The sequence below is a fragment of the Acipenser ruthenus genome, chromosome 2 (assembly GCF_902713425.1).
Source record: "Acipenser ruthenus chromosome 2, fAciRut3.2 maternal haplotype, whole genome shotgun sequence".
NCBI lineage: Eukaryota > Metazoa > Chordata > Actinopteri > Acipenseriformes > Acipenseridae > Acipenser > Acipenser ruthenus.
Window position 1 is genome coordinate 96,776,443 of NC_081190.1, and position 20,037 is coordinate 96,796,479.

Below are 20,037 nucleotides of genomic sequence, written 5' to 3' on the forward strand. Positions count from 1 at the left end.
CCTTTACAATTAAAGGCTCTTGTTTCTAATATTGTGGACATTTGATTTCTGCTCTTGTTTCAAGGTTAGCTAAACCTTGAAAAGCTGTGGGGGGGGGGGGGGGAATGGGGTTTAGCTTTCAGATTCAATGCTAGTAATGTAACCTCGGTTTTGATTGCCGTTGCCCTTCACACATAAAGCTTCCAAGAAAGTTCAAAGCCTTCGCCTTGATGGAGAGGGAGGAAATCTCATATTCTTAATGTGAACTCCTAATTCCAGTGTGGCGCGGTAGCCTCCCAGCTCAGATGGTATTGCAGGGACAGAGACTCAGACACAGAAATCTGCACGGTTAAATGCGCTAATACGCTTTTTATTCAACCAAATGACACTAACAAAACACTCTTGATAAAATAAAAGGCACAAGGGCCAAAGCAAAAGGTCTTTTAAAACTCATGCTGCACAAACAGTGCAGCATGGAACACAGAACATCGACCACAGCCCTGCACCTCTATCACCAACATTAACTCTAACCCTTTCTAATTACCACCTGTGAACACCTATTTTATACACCCGTGTGTTTGCAGGGAGGATTTTAACTCCCTCCCTGCCTCTCAATATCCCCCCCCCCCCGCCACACTGCCACAGCTAGCCAGCCTTCAGCTTGTCACAGGCCTTCAGATAGCTTTGATATCACTGTGTAACAATTTTTTTTTTTTTTTTGTTCCTGGGTAGTAAGTGTTATTTCCTAATTGCTTATGCCTCAAAAGTATCGAAAATGGCTATTATTCCCCACAAACTTTGCTTTTGTGACCAGGACAGCGATATTTTGAAATTGACCTATTTTCCAGAACATTCCAGATAGATTCAGTGCTGAGTAAACTTGGAGTAACTTCTAGAACTTTCTAGTAATATAAATAGTAGTATAAATACAGGGGCCTTAAGCCCACCAGTTCAGTTTAGTTCCAGCTGCCTAAGTGGATACATATCTGCATTTTTCTGAGATGGCATCAAGGTCATAGGAGACTTCAAAATGGTGGCATTCCTGATGGGTCTCCAAGGCAGTTTCACCAAGTTTCCCTGCTATCTTTGCCTTTGGGACAGCAGGGACACCAAGGCGCACTACCACAGGCGGGACTGGCCACAGCGGACCGAGTTCTGTGTGGGGAGGAACAACGTCAAGTGGGAGCCACTGGTGGACCCCCGGAAGGTGCTGATGCCACCACTGCACATCAAATTGGGCCTTATGAAACAATTTGTCAGAGCTCTAGATAAGGAGTCGGCAGCCTTCAAGTACCTTCAAGACTTCTTCCCTAAGCTGTCTGAGGCAAAGGTCAAAGCCGGTGTCTTTGTCGGACCACAGATAAAGAAGATCCTGGAGTTTAATGAATTCCCCAAGAAGATCACTACTAAGGAGAAAGCGGCTTGGAACAGCTTTGTCGCAGTGGTTCGGGGCTTCCTGGGCAATCACAAGGCCAAAAACTATGTGGAGCTGGTTGAGACTCTGGTGAAGAACTACGGCACAATGGGCTGTAGGATGTCCCTCAGAGTCCATATCCTTGATGCTCATCTTGATAAATTCAAGGAGAACATGGGAGCGTACTCGGAGGAGCAAGGCGAGCGCTTCCACCAGGATATACTGGACTTTGAACGCCGCTACCAAGGACAGTATAACGAGAACATGATGGGAGACACATTTGGGGGCTGATTCGTGAAAGTGATTTACAGTATAATCGTAAATCTCGAAAAACTACTCACTTCTAAATCTTCTGTAGTCATTTTTGTATTACTTTAGTATAAATACATGTTAATTTGGATTCATATGTTGTTTTTTCTGACGAAAAGACACAAATTCGCCCGTTTTCTCATTGGAAATAGGTAAATTTCAAAATATCACTGTCCTGGTCACAAAAGCAAAGTTTGTGGGGTATAATAGCCATTTTCTATACTTTTGAGGCATAAGCAATTACGAAATAACACTTACTACCCAGGAACAAAAATTATGTTACATAGTGTATTCTGAGAAATAGAATTATCTTTGCAGCAGTTTTCTTTTATTTCTCAATGGAGAAGAGGGAGAATGTGAATACATTAATGTAGTTGCCTAGATTCTTAAACACAACACCTGGAAAGGGCCCTGTGATGGGGATACATTTGTACCATTATCTCCATACCTATTTCGATTTTTTAAAATGTGTATTTTACTGGGGTCTCAAAAGTGTCTTGCAGTAAAATGTTTAATCAATCTATAAATCATGAGGTGAAGTGTGTAAAAGTGATACATATTCCACAACTGTTGTAACTTTAGAGCCCTGGTGTCTGATCAGTTGTCAGTCAAGTTTAAATGAAGGCTGTAAAAATAAGTACAAATAAAAACCCTTAATATCACAACAGTGTATGTTTAACTGAAAATGTACTGTTTTGCACTGATTTTTCAATTTTTTTCAAAAGGTTTGATGCAGTTTAAACCACTGTAATTGCATACTGTTTGGGGGAATGAATCAATGTAAAATTTTAACACAAATGTAAAGTAATGACTACAAATTAAATATCAGCTTTTTCGTTGAAAAAATGTGTATGATAGATTCAACAGTAAGCGGCCGTTTACACAGAGGGTTTAAGCACTTAGTTTAAATTGAAATATTGGAATATTGTTTGTTGTTTTTTTTCCAGGATAGCTTGAATGATGATGATAATAATGCATAAAAAGCCCAATAAATAAATAAATAACAGATTTCTATCACAGCCGCTAGTCCAGTTCAATGCTCTGTTCCAAGGGTAAGATTTACAGAGCTGTTCTATCCTGCTATTTCCTTCTACAATTTCCATCAGGGAGGGGGTCTTGGAAGCTTGGCAGGGTTCCATCCATTCACCACTAGTCTTGTGTGTGTGTGTTGACAGCCCGCCGCGGTGCTGTTCACAGAGTCCAATGTAAGCATTTTTCCTAGTTATGTACTGGGATGTATTTAATGCAGAGCTGGGCTTTGATCTCCACACAATGCGTCTGCAGCCTAGTGAAACTAAACAAGGCAGTTATTCTGACTTCTCAGCTCCATGCTCTAGTAATATTTATTGATGCCAAGGCCCTTGTCCAGCTCTGACTAAGGTGTCCAAGAGTCAGTGGGCCATATGTTTTACTGCCTTGCCTTTTCTTCCTACCTTTCCTTAATGATAAGCATGTGTGACACTTTAGCGAGCCCTTAAGAAGGTTTGGTTGGTGTCAAGGATTTACATTTTTCATTTAAGTATAAGTACTACTTTTAATTCTGCTGTACAGTGCTTATATTACTATATGACTTAACCACAATTTATTTTATTGCAATATAAAAGGTTGAAGAAGGTAAGGAAATTGGTGTTTTGGAAAGCTTTTCACAATTGTATTGTAAAGAGACTAAACACTGCCACTACAATGTTTGAATCATATAAATAGGCGGAGATACGCATTCACATTTTGCACATTTAGTACATGCGCATGTACTGTACAAACATACATGTTTATTGTGTATCGAATTATTATTTTCTTGGCCAATTCATTTCGTCTGCTCAGATAATGTCCCGCAAACCATTTATTTAACGCAAAGCATTCCTTTGTTACACTATTATTAAATACGGTGGTAAGACTATACATTTTATTTTCTCCTTGCCCCTTTGAAAGTTTATAAGATGCAGAGCAGGCTCCTGACTGGTGACATTAGGACAGGCCTGCCCAGTGTATTTAATGATCTTGAAGGTGAGACCCCGGTTCCTGTGTTCTGGCTGCCAGTGGTATTTACTCTCTGTTGATAAAGTGATAAAATGTGTATGCTGAGGCCAACAGCTGGAACCACTCCCAAGAAGGCCTTATCTTCTGCAGTGCTTTCAGAGATTCATCAGAAAGATTCCCTTTCATTAGCACTTAAATTAACCCCTTCCGTCCTTATCTTAGCACCGTTTAAAGTTCTTAAAGTACTCACAGGACTTTAAAGTCCCATTTACCAAAATATATGTAAAAAAATATTTTTGTCCTGTTCTTATACTCAATAAGAGTTCTTTGTTTAATTATGTAACTTAATTTTGCATGCGTGACAAAAATTATTCAGGACTTAAAGGGTTCAAATACTTTACCTAACAGTATGTTGGAATACACTATATACTCCTCCACCATATATATATATATATATATATATATATATATATATATATATATATATATATATATATATAATCAGTCCACATTTTTAATAAAGGTAATGATCTTATAGCGGCTGTCCTGCATAGTAATACTTCTAAATCAATAGTATCTAAAAATAAATAAGCCCAATGGGAATTTGGTCATTTTTTAGTTTTGTTTTTCTATTTAAATTTAGAGTGACCAATTATTTATTTATTTTATTTTCCGCCAATTTGTAACGTCCAATTATGTTTTTTCTCCTCACCACAGCGAGTCCCCACACAGCACAGACGTTCTGAGGATGTGTGAGCATCCTCTGATCTTACAAGCCTAAAGCCAGAATTGCTGGCCAGTAGGGTTCGCTGTTGCGCGATGAGGAGAAGCAATCCCTGCCGCTTTCCCATCCCCCACCCCGGGAGCGTCAGAGCCAATGTGACGCCCTCTTCGGAGTCCCCAGCAAAGTTCGGCCTCTTTGCGCAGCTCGGACACAAACTGGCACCGTCCAAACTGTATGACACATCCTGCGCTCCCAGCGGTAGCGCTTTAAGTAGATAAGCCAGTCTATTATTATTTTTTTTTCTAAATGTAACAAATCTTCTCAGAACAACCGTTCATTTGAGCAACTGTCAGTCACATACCTGAAAACACAAGACAGCTGAGCTGCGTTTACCATTACAGCTACGTACTTGGCTTCCTGTTCTTCTCCTTTTTATTGCATCTAGCAAAACCGAAGAGATTAAGTTGTTCTGAATCTTGTTAGAGGTACCTGAGAATACTGTGGCTATTGACAAGTGATTGCTTAACATGCTGTCGTAGAAAGTATCAGAGAAAGTAACTCCACATAACTACCTCTGTTTACTGTATATAAAAAAAATAAAACTGCACAATTAAATTGTAAAAAAAAAATTAATCTGCGATCGACTATTGATTAATCTGTTAATTGGAGCAGCCCTAATATATATACAGTACACCCTTGGTATAACGAACCTGGTGAGGTCCAAGCCTTTTGTTCGTTATATCGAGGGGTTCTTTATAGTGAAAGGACAATCAAAATGAACGATAAACTGTTGGAGTAAGTTAATGAGATGAAATCGTGAATACAAGTAGACTTACACGTACCTGTTTGTCTCATGTATGCAGTATTTGTTAAATAATTAAAACACAGTACAGAATGCACAAATCCTGAATTGAAGCTGAACATTTATTCAAAATCAATCTGACATGAATCGTTTCAAAGTGCACCAAATCTTAATCCAACATGCAAGAATCCCAAACTGAGCTTTTATTCCAAATCAACCCGACATGAAAAGTTCATCAGATCCTCAAGATTTTTTTTTTTCTTTAATCAATTAAAATTGCTTTGCCGCATCATTGCTGTACAAGCCAAAAAAGTGCTTTTTGACAACCTGTAATTACGACAGAGATATGCCTGTGTTACTCCTTTTTTCAAATGATCAACATAGTTTCCAACTTTGTTGCAACATAAAATGAATTTCATTTTGGATGTAGTTACACAGCGCACGTTTTTTATGAAGACAAAAGAGGTGACTTCACTGCGTAGTTGACAGTGTGTGTTTTGTATGATTTTTAATTTTTTTTTAATTTGGGGTCCAGGGGCCAGGTTCGTTATAATGAAGGCCGTTATAGCGAGGGTGTACTGTGTTATATATATATATATATATTTTCCCCTGAAAAGATGCTACCACATTCTAATTTTCATTCTTGGATTTTGTTTTCTTACTTTTAAATCAGCACCATCACTCTCACATCCCACCTTCTCTCCCATAAATCCTGTGAGCTTCACATGTATTTCTGTGGCCCTTGTTCCACAGGATTGTCAGTCACTGAAACAAGTTTTCATCGCTCCAATTTGATCCTAATCTGAACAAGCTGTAATACTTTCTGGTGTATTCACTCTGAAGGCTTCTGCTGTTTTCTGAAGGAAATAAATCTAAAACCAAAACGAAAAAAACATGTACTGCTACATGCTATATTTGCAATGTGTGGTTTTAGAATGCCTTTTTTAAAACTGGAAAAAGATATAACCCATATGTTGTTTTTTTTTTTAAATGTGTTTTTCTAAAATTAAAATCCAAAATCAGAATTCAATGTTGTTTCGTCTTTCAAGACATTCAAGCATATTCCAAAGCCCTTCACTCCTTTTCCTGGGTTGCGATGTGCCAAAAACAGCAGACTGTTTTAACATTGAAGGTCACAATATAATTGTATTTCATAACAAATACAGCTTTTGATTAAGGAAATCTCTGTCCAAACAATCCATGGAGACTTGCACTAAAACATAGTTGAGAAAGAGCTGAGAATGAGCACCAGTTTCACATAAACTAGTGCATTCTGGCTTAAAGAGGAAGTAGCGGGGTTCCGAAAAATAGTGTTATACATCCCCATATGTTGCTACAACCGTTTAAATAACAGACCTGTCATTTTTCTTTTCATTGTTAATATCCTCACAACGTTTTACACTAGTAACTTTAAAGTCTGTTTCAAAGTTATTTTCAAAATGTCCGCACAGATAAAGATCCTGGAGTGCAATGAATTCCCCAAGAAGCTCACTAATAAGGAGAAAGCGGCTTGGAACAGCTTTGTCGCAGTGGTTCGGGGCTTCCTGGGCAATCATAAGGCCGAAAACTATGTGGAGCTGGTTGAGACTCTGGTGAAGAACTACGGCACAATGGGCTGTAGGATGTCCCTCAAAGTCCATATCCTTGATGCTCATCTTGATAAATACAAGGAGAACATGGGAGCGTACTCGGAGGAGCAAGGCGAGCGCTTCCACCAGGATATACTGGACTTTGAACTCCGCTACCAAGGACAGTATAACGAGAACATGATGGGAGACTACATTTGGGGGCTGATTCGTGAAAGTGATTTACAGTATAATCGTAAATCTCGAAAAACTACTCACTTCTAAATCTTTTGTATCATTTTTGTATTACTTTAGTATAAATACATGTTAATTTGGATTCATATGTTGTTTTCTTCTGACTTTATGTGAACGAAAAGACACTAATTCACCCGTTTTCTCATTGGAAATAGGTAAATTTCAAATATCACTGTCCTGGTCACAAAAGCAAAGTTTGTGGGGAATAATAGCCATTTTCTATACTTTTGAGGCATAAGCAATTACAAAATAACATTTACTACCCAGGAACAAAAATTGTGTTACATAAACTGAAATGGACCACTAACTGAAAATCTTGGAAAATTGTCAAAATAGGCAAATTTGTGTTTTCATTTAAAATAGTAAGAGAAAAGGACACAAGTGGTAAAATGCACGAGACTTTTAAAAGCGCAAATAAAGCACAAAGTTGTCTAATATTTACACACAAGTGCGTCATTTTTCCATATCACTCACTACTGACCGAAAATTGAAATTCTCACACCCAGAGGTTTTCTTCCAGAAAGGTATATAAATTATATAAATGACATAACTTGAGGTATTGTAATAAATGTGCACACTACTATAGTTAAAACTATAAGAAACATACAAGTCAAGTAGACAAACATAAAACATTCTTGTCAATGTCTTCATGGTCTATACAGTACAGTTTGATTCAGCCCCTTTGTATTTAAGTAGTTTTCCCAGAATACTGCTGTTTTCTGGAACACCTGTTAGATTACTTGACAAAACAGTGTTACGAAAAAAAAAAAAAAAGAAAAAACAGCATAGGCTCTGTAGACTACACAACCTATTGGAACTGAAACCCTGCATTCAGTGGAAGTTGTAAACCACATTTTTAAAGGCTGGGGCTCAGTGTTGAGCCCTATGCTTGTAATTTCTTAAATTCGCAGGGGTATTACATGTCTGGCTGTCAGGTTGTGGATTTATATAGGAGGAGGCAGGATGACAAGGCCCAGATCTGATCCAGGAGCCAGAGCTAAACGAGCCCACAGAGAGTTCAGCACAAGAAAACGATAAATTACCTAGAGGAGCCTGGCCTTCAGGTATTCCACTTTTAGAGCATGTTTGTGATCAACGCCTCCTGGTTAAAAGGAAAAGAGCTTCAATTAAAAATAGATTTTTAAGTATTAAAAGAAATAAAATTAAACCATGTTAAGGATTTAGCAAAGTTTTTATATTATTATTTTATGTTTCCTTCACACATTCAAATACTCAGTCATGACTTACTGCTTAAGCTTCTGGCAATACCAATCAGCCTGGAGCACCACAGATTTTCTACTTCTGTGAAGGTGCTGTGAAGTTTTTCTAAATTATTTTTGATGTATTTCATTTTCTTTATTTTTCTATATTTCTTAATGTCATATAAACAATAGTTCTCTTAATACTATATTTCATATAAACAGAGTGATTTACTAACTGCATGATCCAGCAATAAATTGCATTTTCCGCTTCATTTAAGATGAGTAGTGTTCCGCATTTTCAGTTTTTATATTTAAAATCGGTAAAACATTGTTTTTAATCAAAACATCAGTAAAAATCGGGGTAAAAAAATCTCAGTATACTCACTTTACATGTGGAATAGGATGTGTAGCAGTTCTGGTTTCTGATTAAGTTTAATGTCCCTGGCATGTATGATGAAGCAGAATCTGTGCAAGTCGAAGCCACATTTTCCCAAGTTAGCTGGTACTTTGCAAACGTTTGGGCAATCACTGTGCTGACGGAAACAGTATCTACAGTAGGTATGAACGTGACATCAGCACAAAACAAACCAGGTTTATTCGCCTTGAAATCATAAAAAGAAAAGAAATTTGACAGAACTGGGCGGTGCAAGCCATCAGGAGACGCGTCACAAATCACACTGGACATTTCCATCAGTGCGTTCCATAAGTTTACCAACTAATGCATCACCATTTTCTGTCAAATATTTATGATTAAGATTGCCAGCATTAGGCAGTGTTTTAGCTGATGGACAGTACTGTCGCACTGTGTCATACATACCTCTCTGCAATAAACAGTGGCTGCAACAAACCACATGACAAACTAACAGTCATTGTGCATGCTCTTTTTATTAAAGCGTGTGTAAAAGCCTCATAAATGGATTGCTTGTCTGTTCATTTTATTGTTTTAGTTTAATGTGTCACTTAAGTTTCAGTATGTTATTTTATTGTCAGCGTGAACATGTACCTCGATGCAGCAGTATTTGCAGCGCTATGCATCCTCTGCCTCATCTGACCCACTTCTGTTATTTTTGCTTTTTGTATACTTCAAAACATTTGTTTTCTTTTGAATATTCATGACGTGATTTACGTTTTCTTCCCTTTCCTCATCCAATAAAAATCGTATATTTCCATGTAAATGTAGCATGTGGGGGTGAGGGGGTCTTTGGAGAGTGGCAATTGGAAACCATGGATACCAATTAACCCTGAAGCCACTGAAGGTATTACACCTTCAGAATTTACTTTTCAAATTTACCAGATCACTCAAAATACACAGGTTTGTTATATAGGGCAATTAAAACATTATACTGGGCAAAGACAAGGAGCGACAAACAAGAGATAAAAGTAAAACACTTTATTTATGAAACATGGCTTCTGTTAAAAGATCATATGCACGATTAAAATACAGAACTCACAATAGCAGACAAGTAACAAGAGTATATTATAATTAACATAAATGAAATAATCCAAGATCAGGTTTCAAAACAGGTAGGCTACAATTACCAGCAATGGGCTAATTAGAAACTGAATTCGGTGCAAATACAATTAGCATCAATGAAGTAGTTAAAGATTGAATTTCATACAGAGAATTATGCAGTTAAACAGGCATCTCATAGAATCAGGACAGTTGTGGTAAAACAAGTAATTAGTACACTAAACAATGAAACATAATACTACAACCAAATAACTGGTACACTCCAAACCAAATGAATATCACACAAAATAATAATAATCCACCAAAACAAAAATAACCCACAATACAGCAAATCACTCTCCAATAACATTGTTACCAGTGTTACTCTCATTCAATGAGAATACAGATTAACATGGGGTAATATAGTAAGCACTGAATAACTCAAGTTCACTCTAACCCAATATAACACCAATCAATCCCCTTTAAAGTAACCTAAGCGAAGAAAGTGAACAGTTCCTTCCTAACGGGCAGCGTGCAAGGCTCCGGGAATACAGACGCACACAACTCAATTTAAAACGTTTATAAGCTTAACTCCTATGAGGACTGTCAAATGCCACATCAGCCCAAACTTTTCACAGAGCAGGTACAGGTTGATTACAACCACAGACTGCTTAATAGCCATATACACTGCTTTAACTGCACAAAACAGTTTAGACCAAAAGAAAGCTCTAAACGATTATACTACCTCAATCCACGGGGCATACTTGCAAACAAACGTGTGGCGCCAACATTCCCGCAGCCTTGCATCTCCCGTGCCTCAGTTTACACGGCCCTTTAAATGGTAACGAGGTGAAAAGATTTATCCAATTGAATGCAGTTAATCAATTACACCTGCCACATTCTCTCAGTGATGGAACTCACTTAACAGGGAGCACCCGCTACATAAGTATTTCAATTTAGTTTTTGATCAAGCTAGTAGTTACTACGCCCAGCAATTGCCGCAGTAATCAGACCTAGATTGGTCAATATAATCAGGTGATAATGTATCGGAGAACCATGTTTGAACGTTATTTGATCCACTGATGCCTAAACGTCTACTGTATCCTACTAGCCCTTACAGTGTAGGGCTGTTTATTACAATGTCGGAGTCAAAATAAAACAGCATTTTAATCAAAATATTGTGTATTGCCTAGAAAATAGTAACAGGAAAATATTGAATAGACAAAAATTGTTTATAAATCAGTAAAAACCGACTTACAGTTTAAAACAAAATCCTGTAATTTTACTGTAAAATTTGGAATAAAACAGAAAAACGGAACACTAAAGATGAGTTATATGTATGTTGGTAATTGTGTTGGAAACGTCTGCCTCACTTATAAAAAAAAACCTTCAAATTGAATGTATACAAGTTGCCTTCCTTATAAGGACAATTATGCTATGCAACACTGACAGAACAATTATATGGTGGTGATTTGGCCGATTGGGATATAATAACAACGTATTACGTATTGAAGCGTGAAGTTTCAATACGTAATATGTAAATATTTGTTTTATGTGGCTTTTTTTAAACAAGGGATATTTGGCCACATTTTTTTAGAAATTCATTCCAGTATTTAAACCAAAGAAAAAAGCTAGCTAGAGAACAAGAATGCTGATCAACTAAAAATAAGATGTAATTAGTCATTAAATAAATGGCTATTGCCATGGGTTACCCCAGAGTGGGGCTCTGTGTTATTTATGGACTTGTTGCCCTGGTAGTACTGTGAGCCCGGCCCTGAAGAAAGTGGCACAGAGTCAAGTGCGCCGGTTACAGCCTCCTTGCAGACATAAACAATGACACTTACAATTTCCTGCTTGTGCGCTCGCATTGAGATGTCTGTCTGAAATCAAAAGGAAAGCTAATGACTTATTATGCTGTCTGCTTTCAGAAATTGCCGGGTTAAAACTTGATGAGCAACAGTTTAAGAGAATCAGAGAATCCAGGTTACTGTGTAAAGCAGGAAGTAGGTAGACACCTGTGTATTTGGGACCCTGATTCATTAAATGAGAGTAAGAAAGAGCTGAGATTAAGTGTAATATGGCATTATTATAGGTCTCTTCCTGTTAATCATTTTGTTTTTCATTCGTTATTTTCAATTTGACAACACTTTAATAAAAGTACCTGGTGTTTCTCACCGCTTTCCCTACCCGTCCCTACACAGATATTAGAACCGAGGAATAGCCCAACATTCAGGTGGCGTGCAAGTGAACAGGCTTAGTGTATTCTGTTTTATTTGTACATTCAGTTAGCTTAAGAACTGTTTTCACTTGTCATTGTGGAATTGTGACAAGGATGACAGAGGTTGAGGCTCAGAGACAGTTTTAAAGTTCAAAATAAAGTTTTTTTAATAAACAAAAATACAAAATAAACACAAGGGCCAAACAAAAAGGTTTCAAAACACACACTACACAAAACAAAACTTACAAATAAAGCTTCCAGGCTGGGCGTTGCCTTCACTGGATTCAAAAAAACCTAACAAAACAGAAAAACAGCACACACAGACAAACACTCTTCCTCTCTTTCTAGAACTCTCTTTTCTAAATGGAAGACTGAGGCCTCTTATGCCAGGTGGCTGAGTCCTTAATTGAATGATTAATGGGTTGATTGCTCCCACCTGACGCAATCAACCTGGGCAGGGAGGAGAATTTAACTCCTTCCCTGCCAGTATTTCTAAGGGCAGAGCCCTGCTCTGCCACAGGAATAGATTTTGTATGGTGTTTTTTTTATGTTTTTCAAAGCAATGCATTCAATTTGAACCCCCTTTTTCTTAGAAGGAAGTTTGCCTTAGTTGTAAGTCCACAGTATATCAATTTCCCTCTGCCCAGTTTGTTTGTAATTTTTGCCTAATTGCAAATGAAGGTTCACTGTTTGCTATTTTGCAGCTTTTGGACTTTCAGTGTTTTGAAAAGGTAATCAGGTAATCAGGTATCGTCATTTTAGTAAACAATATATATATATATATATATATATATATTGTGAGGGATTGGTTAAAGAAAACAAATAAAATGTGAAAAGACAACGTAAACCAACTGCATGGTAAACAAATAAATAATTACAATTGTGCAGAGACAATAGGACCATGTAGAAGCTAGTGGAGTCAGGGTTGGCTCCAGTCCAAATTAATTAGTCAATTGAATGATTTGTCAATTGTTTAACAATGTAATTGTTTATGTTTAAAAGGTGTGCATGTGTGTGGTTCGGAGAGGTTGATGGTAGGAGTTGTGTTTGGAGAGTGAGAGTGAGAGTGAGAGTGAGCGAAAGACGAGCAAATGGATTATTATTAGTACTGTGAAACTGGACAATGAACTAATGGAAAAAGTATTTGGGCTACGGCTTGGATTTTGATTTGGTTTTGAAGACGAGGTAACAGGCTTAGCCTGCCTCGTTATTAGATAGAGATAACTTCTGTTTAGCTAGGACATGAGATCGGGTTAGGTTTTGTTTTGTTTATTTTCTTTTTATTATTGTAAATAATAAACACACTGGTTGTCAAGTGTTTGTTTGAAGAAGGAAAACTTGGGACCAAAAGGCAATCTGTCACTATATATATATATATATATATATATATATATATATATATATATATATATATATATATATATATATATTGTATATATTGTATATATTGTATATTGTTATATTGTATATATATGTTTTACATCTGCATAAAATGTATGATGGACTCATACTTGGGTAAATAAATGACTTTCATTTTCAAAATGTCCAGGAGATTTGGCCTTTCTTGGAATTTCTTTTTTGTAATTATATTTAATATGTTAATTAGTGGTGTAGCGATTCACTGGTATGGACGTTCTAGCTTCGGTTCAATCGATAACGAATCATACCGATACAACTGCCCTGCAACTCATTAAGTAAACACAGTGATAATGCAACATAGTTTACTGAAAAATAAAGCACCGTGGGACTGCGCATGATCATTTATTTACTTTACTTCCTGGGTCAAATATTGTTTACTTCATTACAGTGCGTTCCTCATAGCAGACGCAAGGGCGGGCGTAAAAGAACAACAGAGAATAAACCCTAACCTAAACCTATACAAAATGCTCCAACTAAGCTTAAATCCAAAGTGTGGAAGCATTTTGTTTTTTCTCTAAATGAAAAGGGAAACAAGCTTGGTAAGTCAAACACGATTTGAAAGATATGCCGAGCAGAAGTTAAGTACACTGGAACTACAACTAATCTTTCAGTGCACTTGAGAAGATGCAACAATATCGATGCACTGATTTAAAGAGGCCTATAAAACCTGCTAGGCTACGGCCCTCAGAGTTGGGCACCCCTTGCTGTAGGTGTTCTTGCCATTTGCAAAGCAGACCACAATTCCATATTGCATAAATAAATGGGTTTTAAAAAAGGAGTATTGTGTCCCACACAATTGTTTTTTAAAAAAATATATATATTAGAAGATTACTTATAAACATATGTTGGAAATTTTAGGGCTGTAGGCATTTCATGTATACACAGAAAAAAAAACCCAACTCACTTTTGGTTTAAAAAAGGTAATGTCTCTTATTTGTTTTGATGCCTTATTGTCAATATGAATATATTGTTTGGTATAGGCCTATTTCTTTATTGAAGAATGAGTAATATGTTTGCTCTGTCTTTGCTCTGAGTTGTAAACATGGTTATTTACACTTCTTTCAGGAACACAGTTAATGAGATTGAATAATACATGTTTCATTAACATTATAATTATTCAGGATTGCAAGTTTTTGCAGTTAGCATTACTGGATTATAGTGATAAGCTACTTTTTGTGCTTTATTATTTGTTTCATAATACGTATCGTATCGCAGCCCTTGTATCAAGGTACATATCGTATCGTCGTCAAGCTAAAGGCACACACCCCTAGTGTTAATACATTTCTCTTTGTGCAAAACTAGTGAGGGTTTAGCCAGTGAATTAGGACACGTGTATACAAGTAAAAAAGTAAACGAAGCATCTCAAATCCCCATTCAGCATTTAAAAAAAAAAAGAAGAAGAATGTGGCCTTGCTTGGACTTTCCTTGGACATCAGTAACACAACCTTGTTTACTACAGCTATGGCCACAAGTTTTGCATCACCTAAATTTTAGGATTGAGACATAATTAAGGGCCATGTGTGGTCCAGTGGTTAAAGAAAAGGGCTTGTAACCAGGAGGTCCCCGGTTCAAATCCCATCTCAGCCACTGACTCATTGCTATATCCCTCCTTCTCTTCTTCCTGTTAAAGTTGCGGCTGTGTCACACAGTCAAGGGAGTGCAGGTTCACGTTCCGTCTCATTGGCTATGGCAGGTTAGGGAGGCAGGATTGTTTCTCCTCATCACACTACAGCGGACCTTGCTAACCTGGCACCTGAGCTCATGCAGACATCTGCAGGGCTGGGCTTTGTCCTTCAGTGACTGGTAGCTCACTGACATTCCAGGGTGTAAAAGAGCAAGCTGGCTTGGTCGTAAGATCAGACCTCGACTGAGCCTTCAGTTCTCCTGGTCTGAGTGGGGAATTGCTGTGATGAGGGAGATAATTGTACATTCTAAATTGTGGAGAAAACAATAATTTGTACAACACCATGAAAATACTTACAATGAGATGTTCATTGGAGCTAAACTAATCTGAAACTTGTAAATTAAAAACAAAAAGTTTTTTTTTTTGCTTTCATAGACAATAATTTCACTTTCTCTTCCACACAGAAAACATTTTTGAAAACATTGTTTAAGTGGACTATCCAATTATAGCAAATTGGTTTTAACATTTCTGCCCAAATCGAACAATAGCTTAATTAATTAAACAAGCACCCCCATCTTACTGCCAGCAGGCTGTGACCTTGTTTTATGTACGGTGAAGTGACTCCGTTATATACACCATGGTGAAATTAACTGAGCATCCATGTTCATAAATATCTGGTGATGCTCCTTTAAACTATAAGTTGCCAGGTTTCCTGCTTATAAACAGCTGTGACTTCCAGGCAGCTCTGCCGAGCTTTCAGTTAAGGGTGACTGCCAGCTACAGACATTTACATTGTTTTGAAAAGGGGGTAAAAGTTGAAATGCATACTGCAGAGATTTGCCAATGCGATTTTAGGCAGGATAGATATTTTTCCTCAACAACAATAGGGGAGCACTTTCACTAACTTTGTATTATGGCTGCAGATTTGTTTCCTGTAGTACATGTCAGTTCCTTACTCCTTCCCTAGTAGAAAGCTTACTTCCATAGGCACCATTTATCTGGGGCCCCTTGGTTCAGGTTTATAATCAGGGAGGAGTTGATGTGGCCTAGTGATGGCTCATTACAAGTGTTCTGGAGGATCGGCGGCATGTAAATGCTAGCCCAGATGGCTTGCATCAGTGGAACTATAGAAAGATAATTATCCTGCCTGGAGGTCTACATTTTTTAAAACTATTTATCTACGCCTCCCCCCGCCATATAACAGAAAACCCTGTCAGACAAGCCTCACATGCTTATTCGTATATGTGGGTATGCTGACAAATAACCAACATCTTTGAAGTGGCAAGTCACTGGATATGTTTTTTTTTTGTTCTTCTTCAAATGCATTCATTTATTAATATTTAGTGGTGCAAAAAAAAATGTCAATTGAGTTTCCCCCTGCTGAATTAGAAACAGCTTTAAATTGCAAACAGCACTTGTTGGATATTGTTGCACATTCTTTTACCATACTCTGCTTGAAGTCTTACTCTTTCCCTGCATGTTCATACTGCTGCTGTTTAGGCCAGGTACCTATGTTCAGCTTCTACTAACACCCAGTTCTGTCACAAGTATCAGTGAAAGACTGAAAAAAAAAAAAAATGATCTGATATTTCTTATTCCAAGCATGCTTACTGTCAACCTCTAGCAGTTTTAGATAAGCCAAATTTAGTACACAGTACTTGTTGATGGTGTTAGTTTGATGGGTCTAGACTCTAGAGTGAAATGTTAAACGCAATTTTTTTTTTCTTATAATATAAATATTTTGGATGATCCGTGTTAAAGAAATCTCCTTTGTTGTGTTGTATTTAGGTCCGCCGAGAATTGCAGACAAGGTAATCCATCGCCAGACGGTAAGAATTGGCCGAACCATGAAGTTGCTGTGCCCGGTTGAAGGAGACCCCCCGCCACTCACCATGTGGACCAAAGATGGGCGCACCATCCATAGCGGCTGGACGAGGTTCCGTGTGCTCCGGCAGGGGCTCAAGATCAAGGAGGTGGAGGCAGAAGATGCCGGGACCTTCATTTGTAAGGCTACCAACGGCTTCGGCAGCATCAACATCAACTATACGCTCATTGTGATTGGTGAGTCTTTTAGCATTCCATTACTAGGCACAACTTTTCTGTGGGTGCGTTAAGTAGGTGAGCTGCTCAGAGCAGCTCAGTGAAAGAACCCACTTAATGGCATGTTCAGTTCCGCTCCTCCTGAGCAACTCAGAGAGCTGCAGAGCAGATTTCATCGGTGATCCGAGTGAGCGGATAAATTAACACACCCACTGAAAAGCATGTTCTGCATGAATCAGAGCGCCAACCTCACCAATTAGATCAGAACAGGGCTTTGATACTAACAACAGTCTCCAATACATCAATTGTTTGTATTTTCACTTGGTTTCTAGGGGGTACAATGTGCTTTAGATTCTGATTGGCTCTAACTCATATGTTTGGGACCACTCAGCATGATCCACTGAGGGCATGCCCCTCTGAAGAACGTGCCAACAAGGATAGATGTCTTAACTGTCTAAACTGACAGTGACGCCATTGGTTTGAATGTCATATAAGAACCATAGTTTACTATGAAAAATCCATCAAGTTTTACCTAAAAGGATGGCGCCCAAGTGTAGGCCGGGGTGTTACAGGCAAAAGGAGCCCTTTTCCTTGAGGATAAAGGGATATGCATGTTGATTTAGGCTTTTGTCGCAGTGGCAGGACAATCAGGAATGAAGTAAAAATAAATAAATAAATAAATAAAAACTGACGTATAACAATTTTACCGAATCCATTTCAAATGTTACCATTTTAGGGAAGACCTGCTATTACAGCTGGGCAGACTTAAACAGAATTAAGTTTAAATTATTTGTCAAAAGGTCAATACTGTGAGTAGCAGGATTTAAACAAAATCTTGGAGAACCATCCTTGAGCTCTGTTGGGATTCAAACCTTGGATCTCTAGGATCTCTGCTAAACCTAAGATACAACTCTGTTTTACAGCAGTAAAAAAAAAAAGAAAGAAAACTGTTCTGAAATCTGTTTGAGAAATAGTGCTTGTTTTAAAATGTATATATTTTTCCACTTTTTTTGGTTGCCTTTAATGAGCCGGGGGAAATAATATGACTTTAGTATTTTAAACTAAAGAGGTGATATCTGTTCCATGCCAACACTAGGCGATGTCCTGAAGGCACAGCCATTATCCTAATTAATTGGTGACTAATTGAGGCCATCCCCAGCAGAGCTCGTGTTGCCCCAGGGACGATATTAATCTTGTGATCCCTCAGAGTCTCGCACGACCCCTGATCCCTGATAACACAAGTGTCTCGAGCACATGCTGCTATGTCTTTTGTTTTGACTCCCCCGTGGAGAGGAGGGTCATTTTGTTTAGTTTTGCGGATGACTCTGTGTTGTAACATCAACAGGCTGTCGCAGAATGTTAAGACAAGCTGATGAGACATTTTTGGTTGACACCCTACAAATGACGGCTTTTCGGGTGGAGCAGACCAATGCCTAATAATTCAGGATGTCAAATTTTATTTGGTTGGTTGTGTAGAAAACACTTTGATGCTGTTGCACTTTTAGAACAATTAATGTATACAGTAAATACACACCCACACACACCCATATATATATATATATATAATACATGGATAACTCCTCTAGAGGAAAATATACTATAACTTTGACCCATTTGACTCAAAACACAAAATGTCTTGTTTTCAATCACTCGACAACACCCACAGTACAGAAATGTTCATTAATGGTCAGCAAAATGAGAATACAGTACATTAATTGATGATGTCACAGAAGCCCATCTATTTTATATATATATATATTGATTGATTGATTGATTGATTGATTGATTGATTGATTGATTGATGTTTGTGGGCTTCAAAATACCCACATTCATATTTTTATGTATTACGCCCTGTGTATGATGTAAAAACTTTGTACTGTGCCTGCAGAAAATTTATATTAAAAATACACTTGAAAGGAAATTAGCTGGCACTGAAACGGGTGGCAACAATCCTGACATCTTGTCAGTTTCATTTTTATTTTTGTTGCTGACTTTAATAGGACATTATGTCAGTGGAAACTGTTGTAATTTTAAATAAATAGTTATTAACTTTTTTCACTCAGAGCATGTCGAATGCAGAAGTTGAGGTTTACTGTTGTTTATTTTCTGTGGCAGACACACTTTCTATTAAACTATCATTATATTTTCAAAAGCTGATTTGAAACATTTATTGAAAATGTTATTACTACTGAAAGAAATTAAAAGCTTGTTTTTCTTGTCGTGTGAATTGACAAGGTTGGTTCAAAATTATTTAATGCTGAATTTCTCTTAGCTTATAAGCACATTAAGAAAATTGCCACTGACGTTTTTCAAAAGCAGTACCAAGACCTGTCAGTAATATGCCTTTGCAGAGCCAGAGTAGTTTGAAAAGAGGTTTGTGTCGTTCCCCCCCCCCCCAATGATCTTTCCCATGATGACAAATCTCAATTATTTGGAAAGCTGCCCACTCTGCTTTCCTTCAGCGTTTGTGAAAAAAAAAATGCCGCGCTCTGCCTCAGCTTGGCAATACAGGACCTTAAATCTTCAACAAACTATAACAATTACTCAGAGATTTAGAGCTAATCCATGCCAAGATTACCTCATCCTGCCAAAAGCAGCTGGTACGCAGAGGGGTTCCCATTTATTAATGCCAGCTTACCTTTGATAAAAAAAAAGAGTTTACAAACAGAGATTTGGCTTTGTAGTATTCCTACTTTTTTTGTTCTCTTTTGTTTGGCCCAGATCTCTCTCCATAACTAAATCCCATCCAGGTACTACCATGCTGCTTATCTCTGCAGGGGATATTTCAGCCAGCGATTTCAAATCCAGGGTGACATTTTTTATAAAGTACAGCATGTTTTACATTATAGCCTTGGAGATTAAGTCATCAGTAGGGTCTGAGAAACCATTTACAGTAGGGGAGCTGTGAAAAGGATCTCGAGTGGTTAGTCAGGTGTTAGTGGGCACAGCGAGTCCTGTGACTAACTAATTTATGATTGAACTGCAGCATCCAGACAAGCTTATTAGAGCTTGGAGAGATATAATCTGTAGCAGTTGTCACCCAAACTTAGAATTGAGTT

General features: G+C 37.7%; 1 protein-coding gene across 2 annotated transcripts in view; it reads left to right on the top strand.

The window, feature by feature from the left end:
- The window catches only part of LOC117408585 (fibroblast growth factor receptor-like 1), a 108,905-nt gene that overhangs the window by 38,794 nt on the left and 50,074 nt on the right, over window positions 1-20,037 (top strand). For both annotated transcript variants that reach the window (XM_034013706.3, XM_034013707.3), the window contains exon 3: window positions 16,727-16,999. In XM_034013706.3, the coding sequence (XP_033869597.1) occupies window positions 16,727-16,999 (273 nt within the window). The remainder of the gene's footprint in view (window positions 1-16,726; window positions 17,000-20,037) is intronic.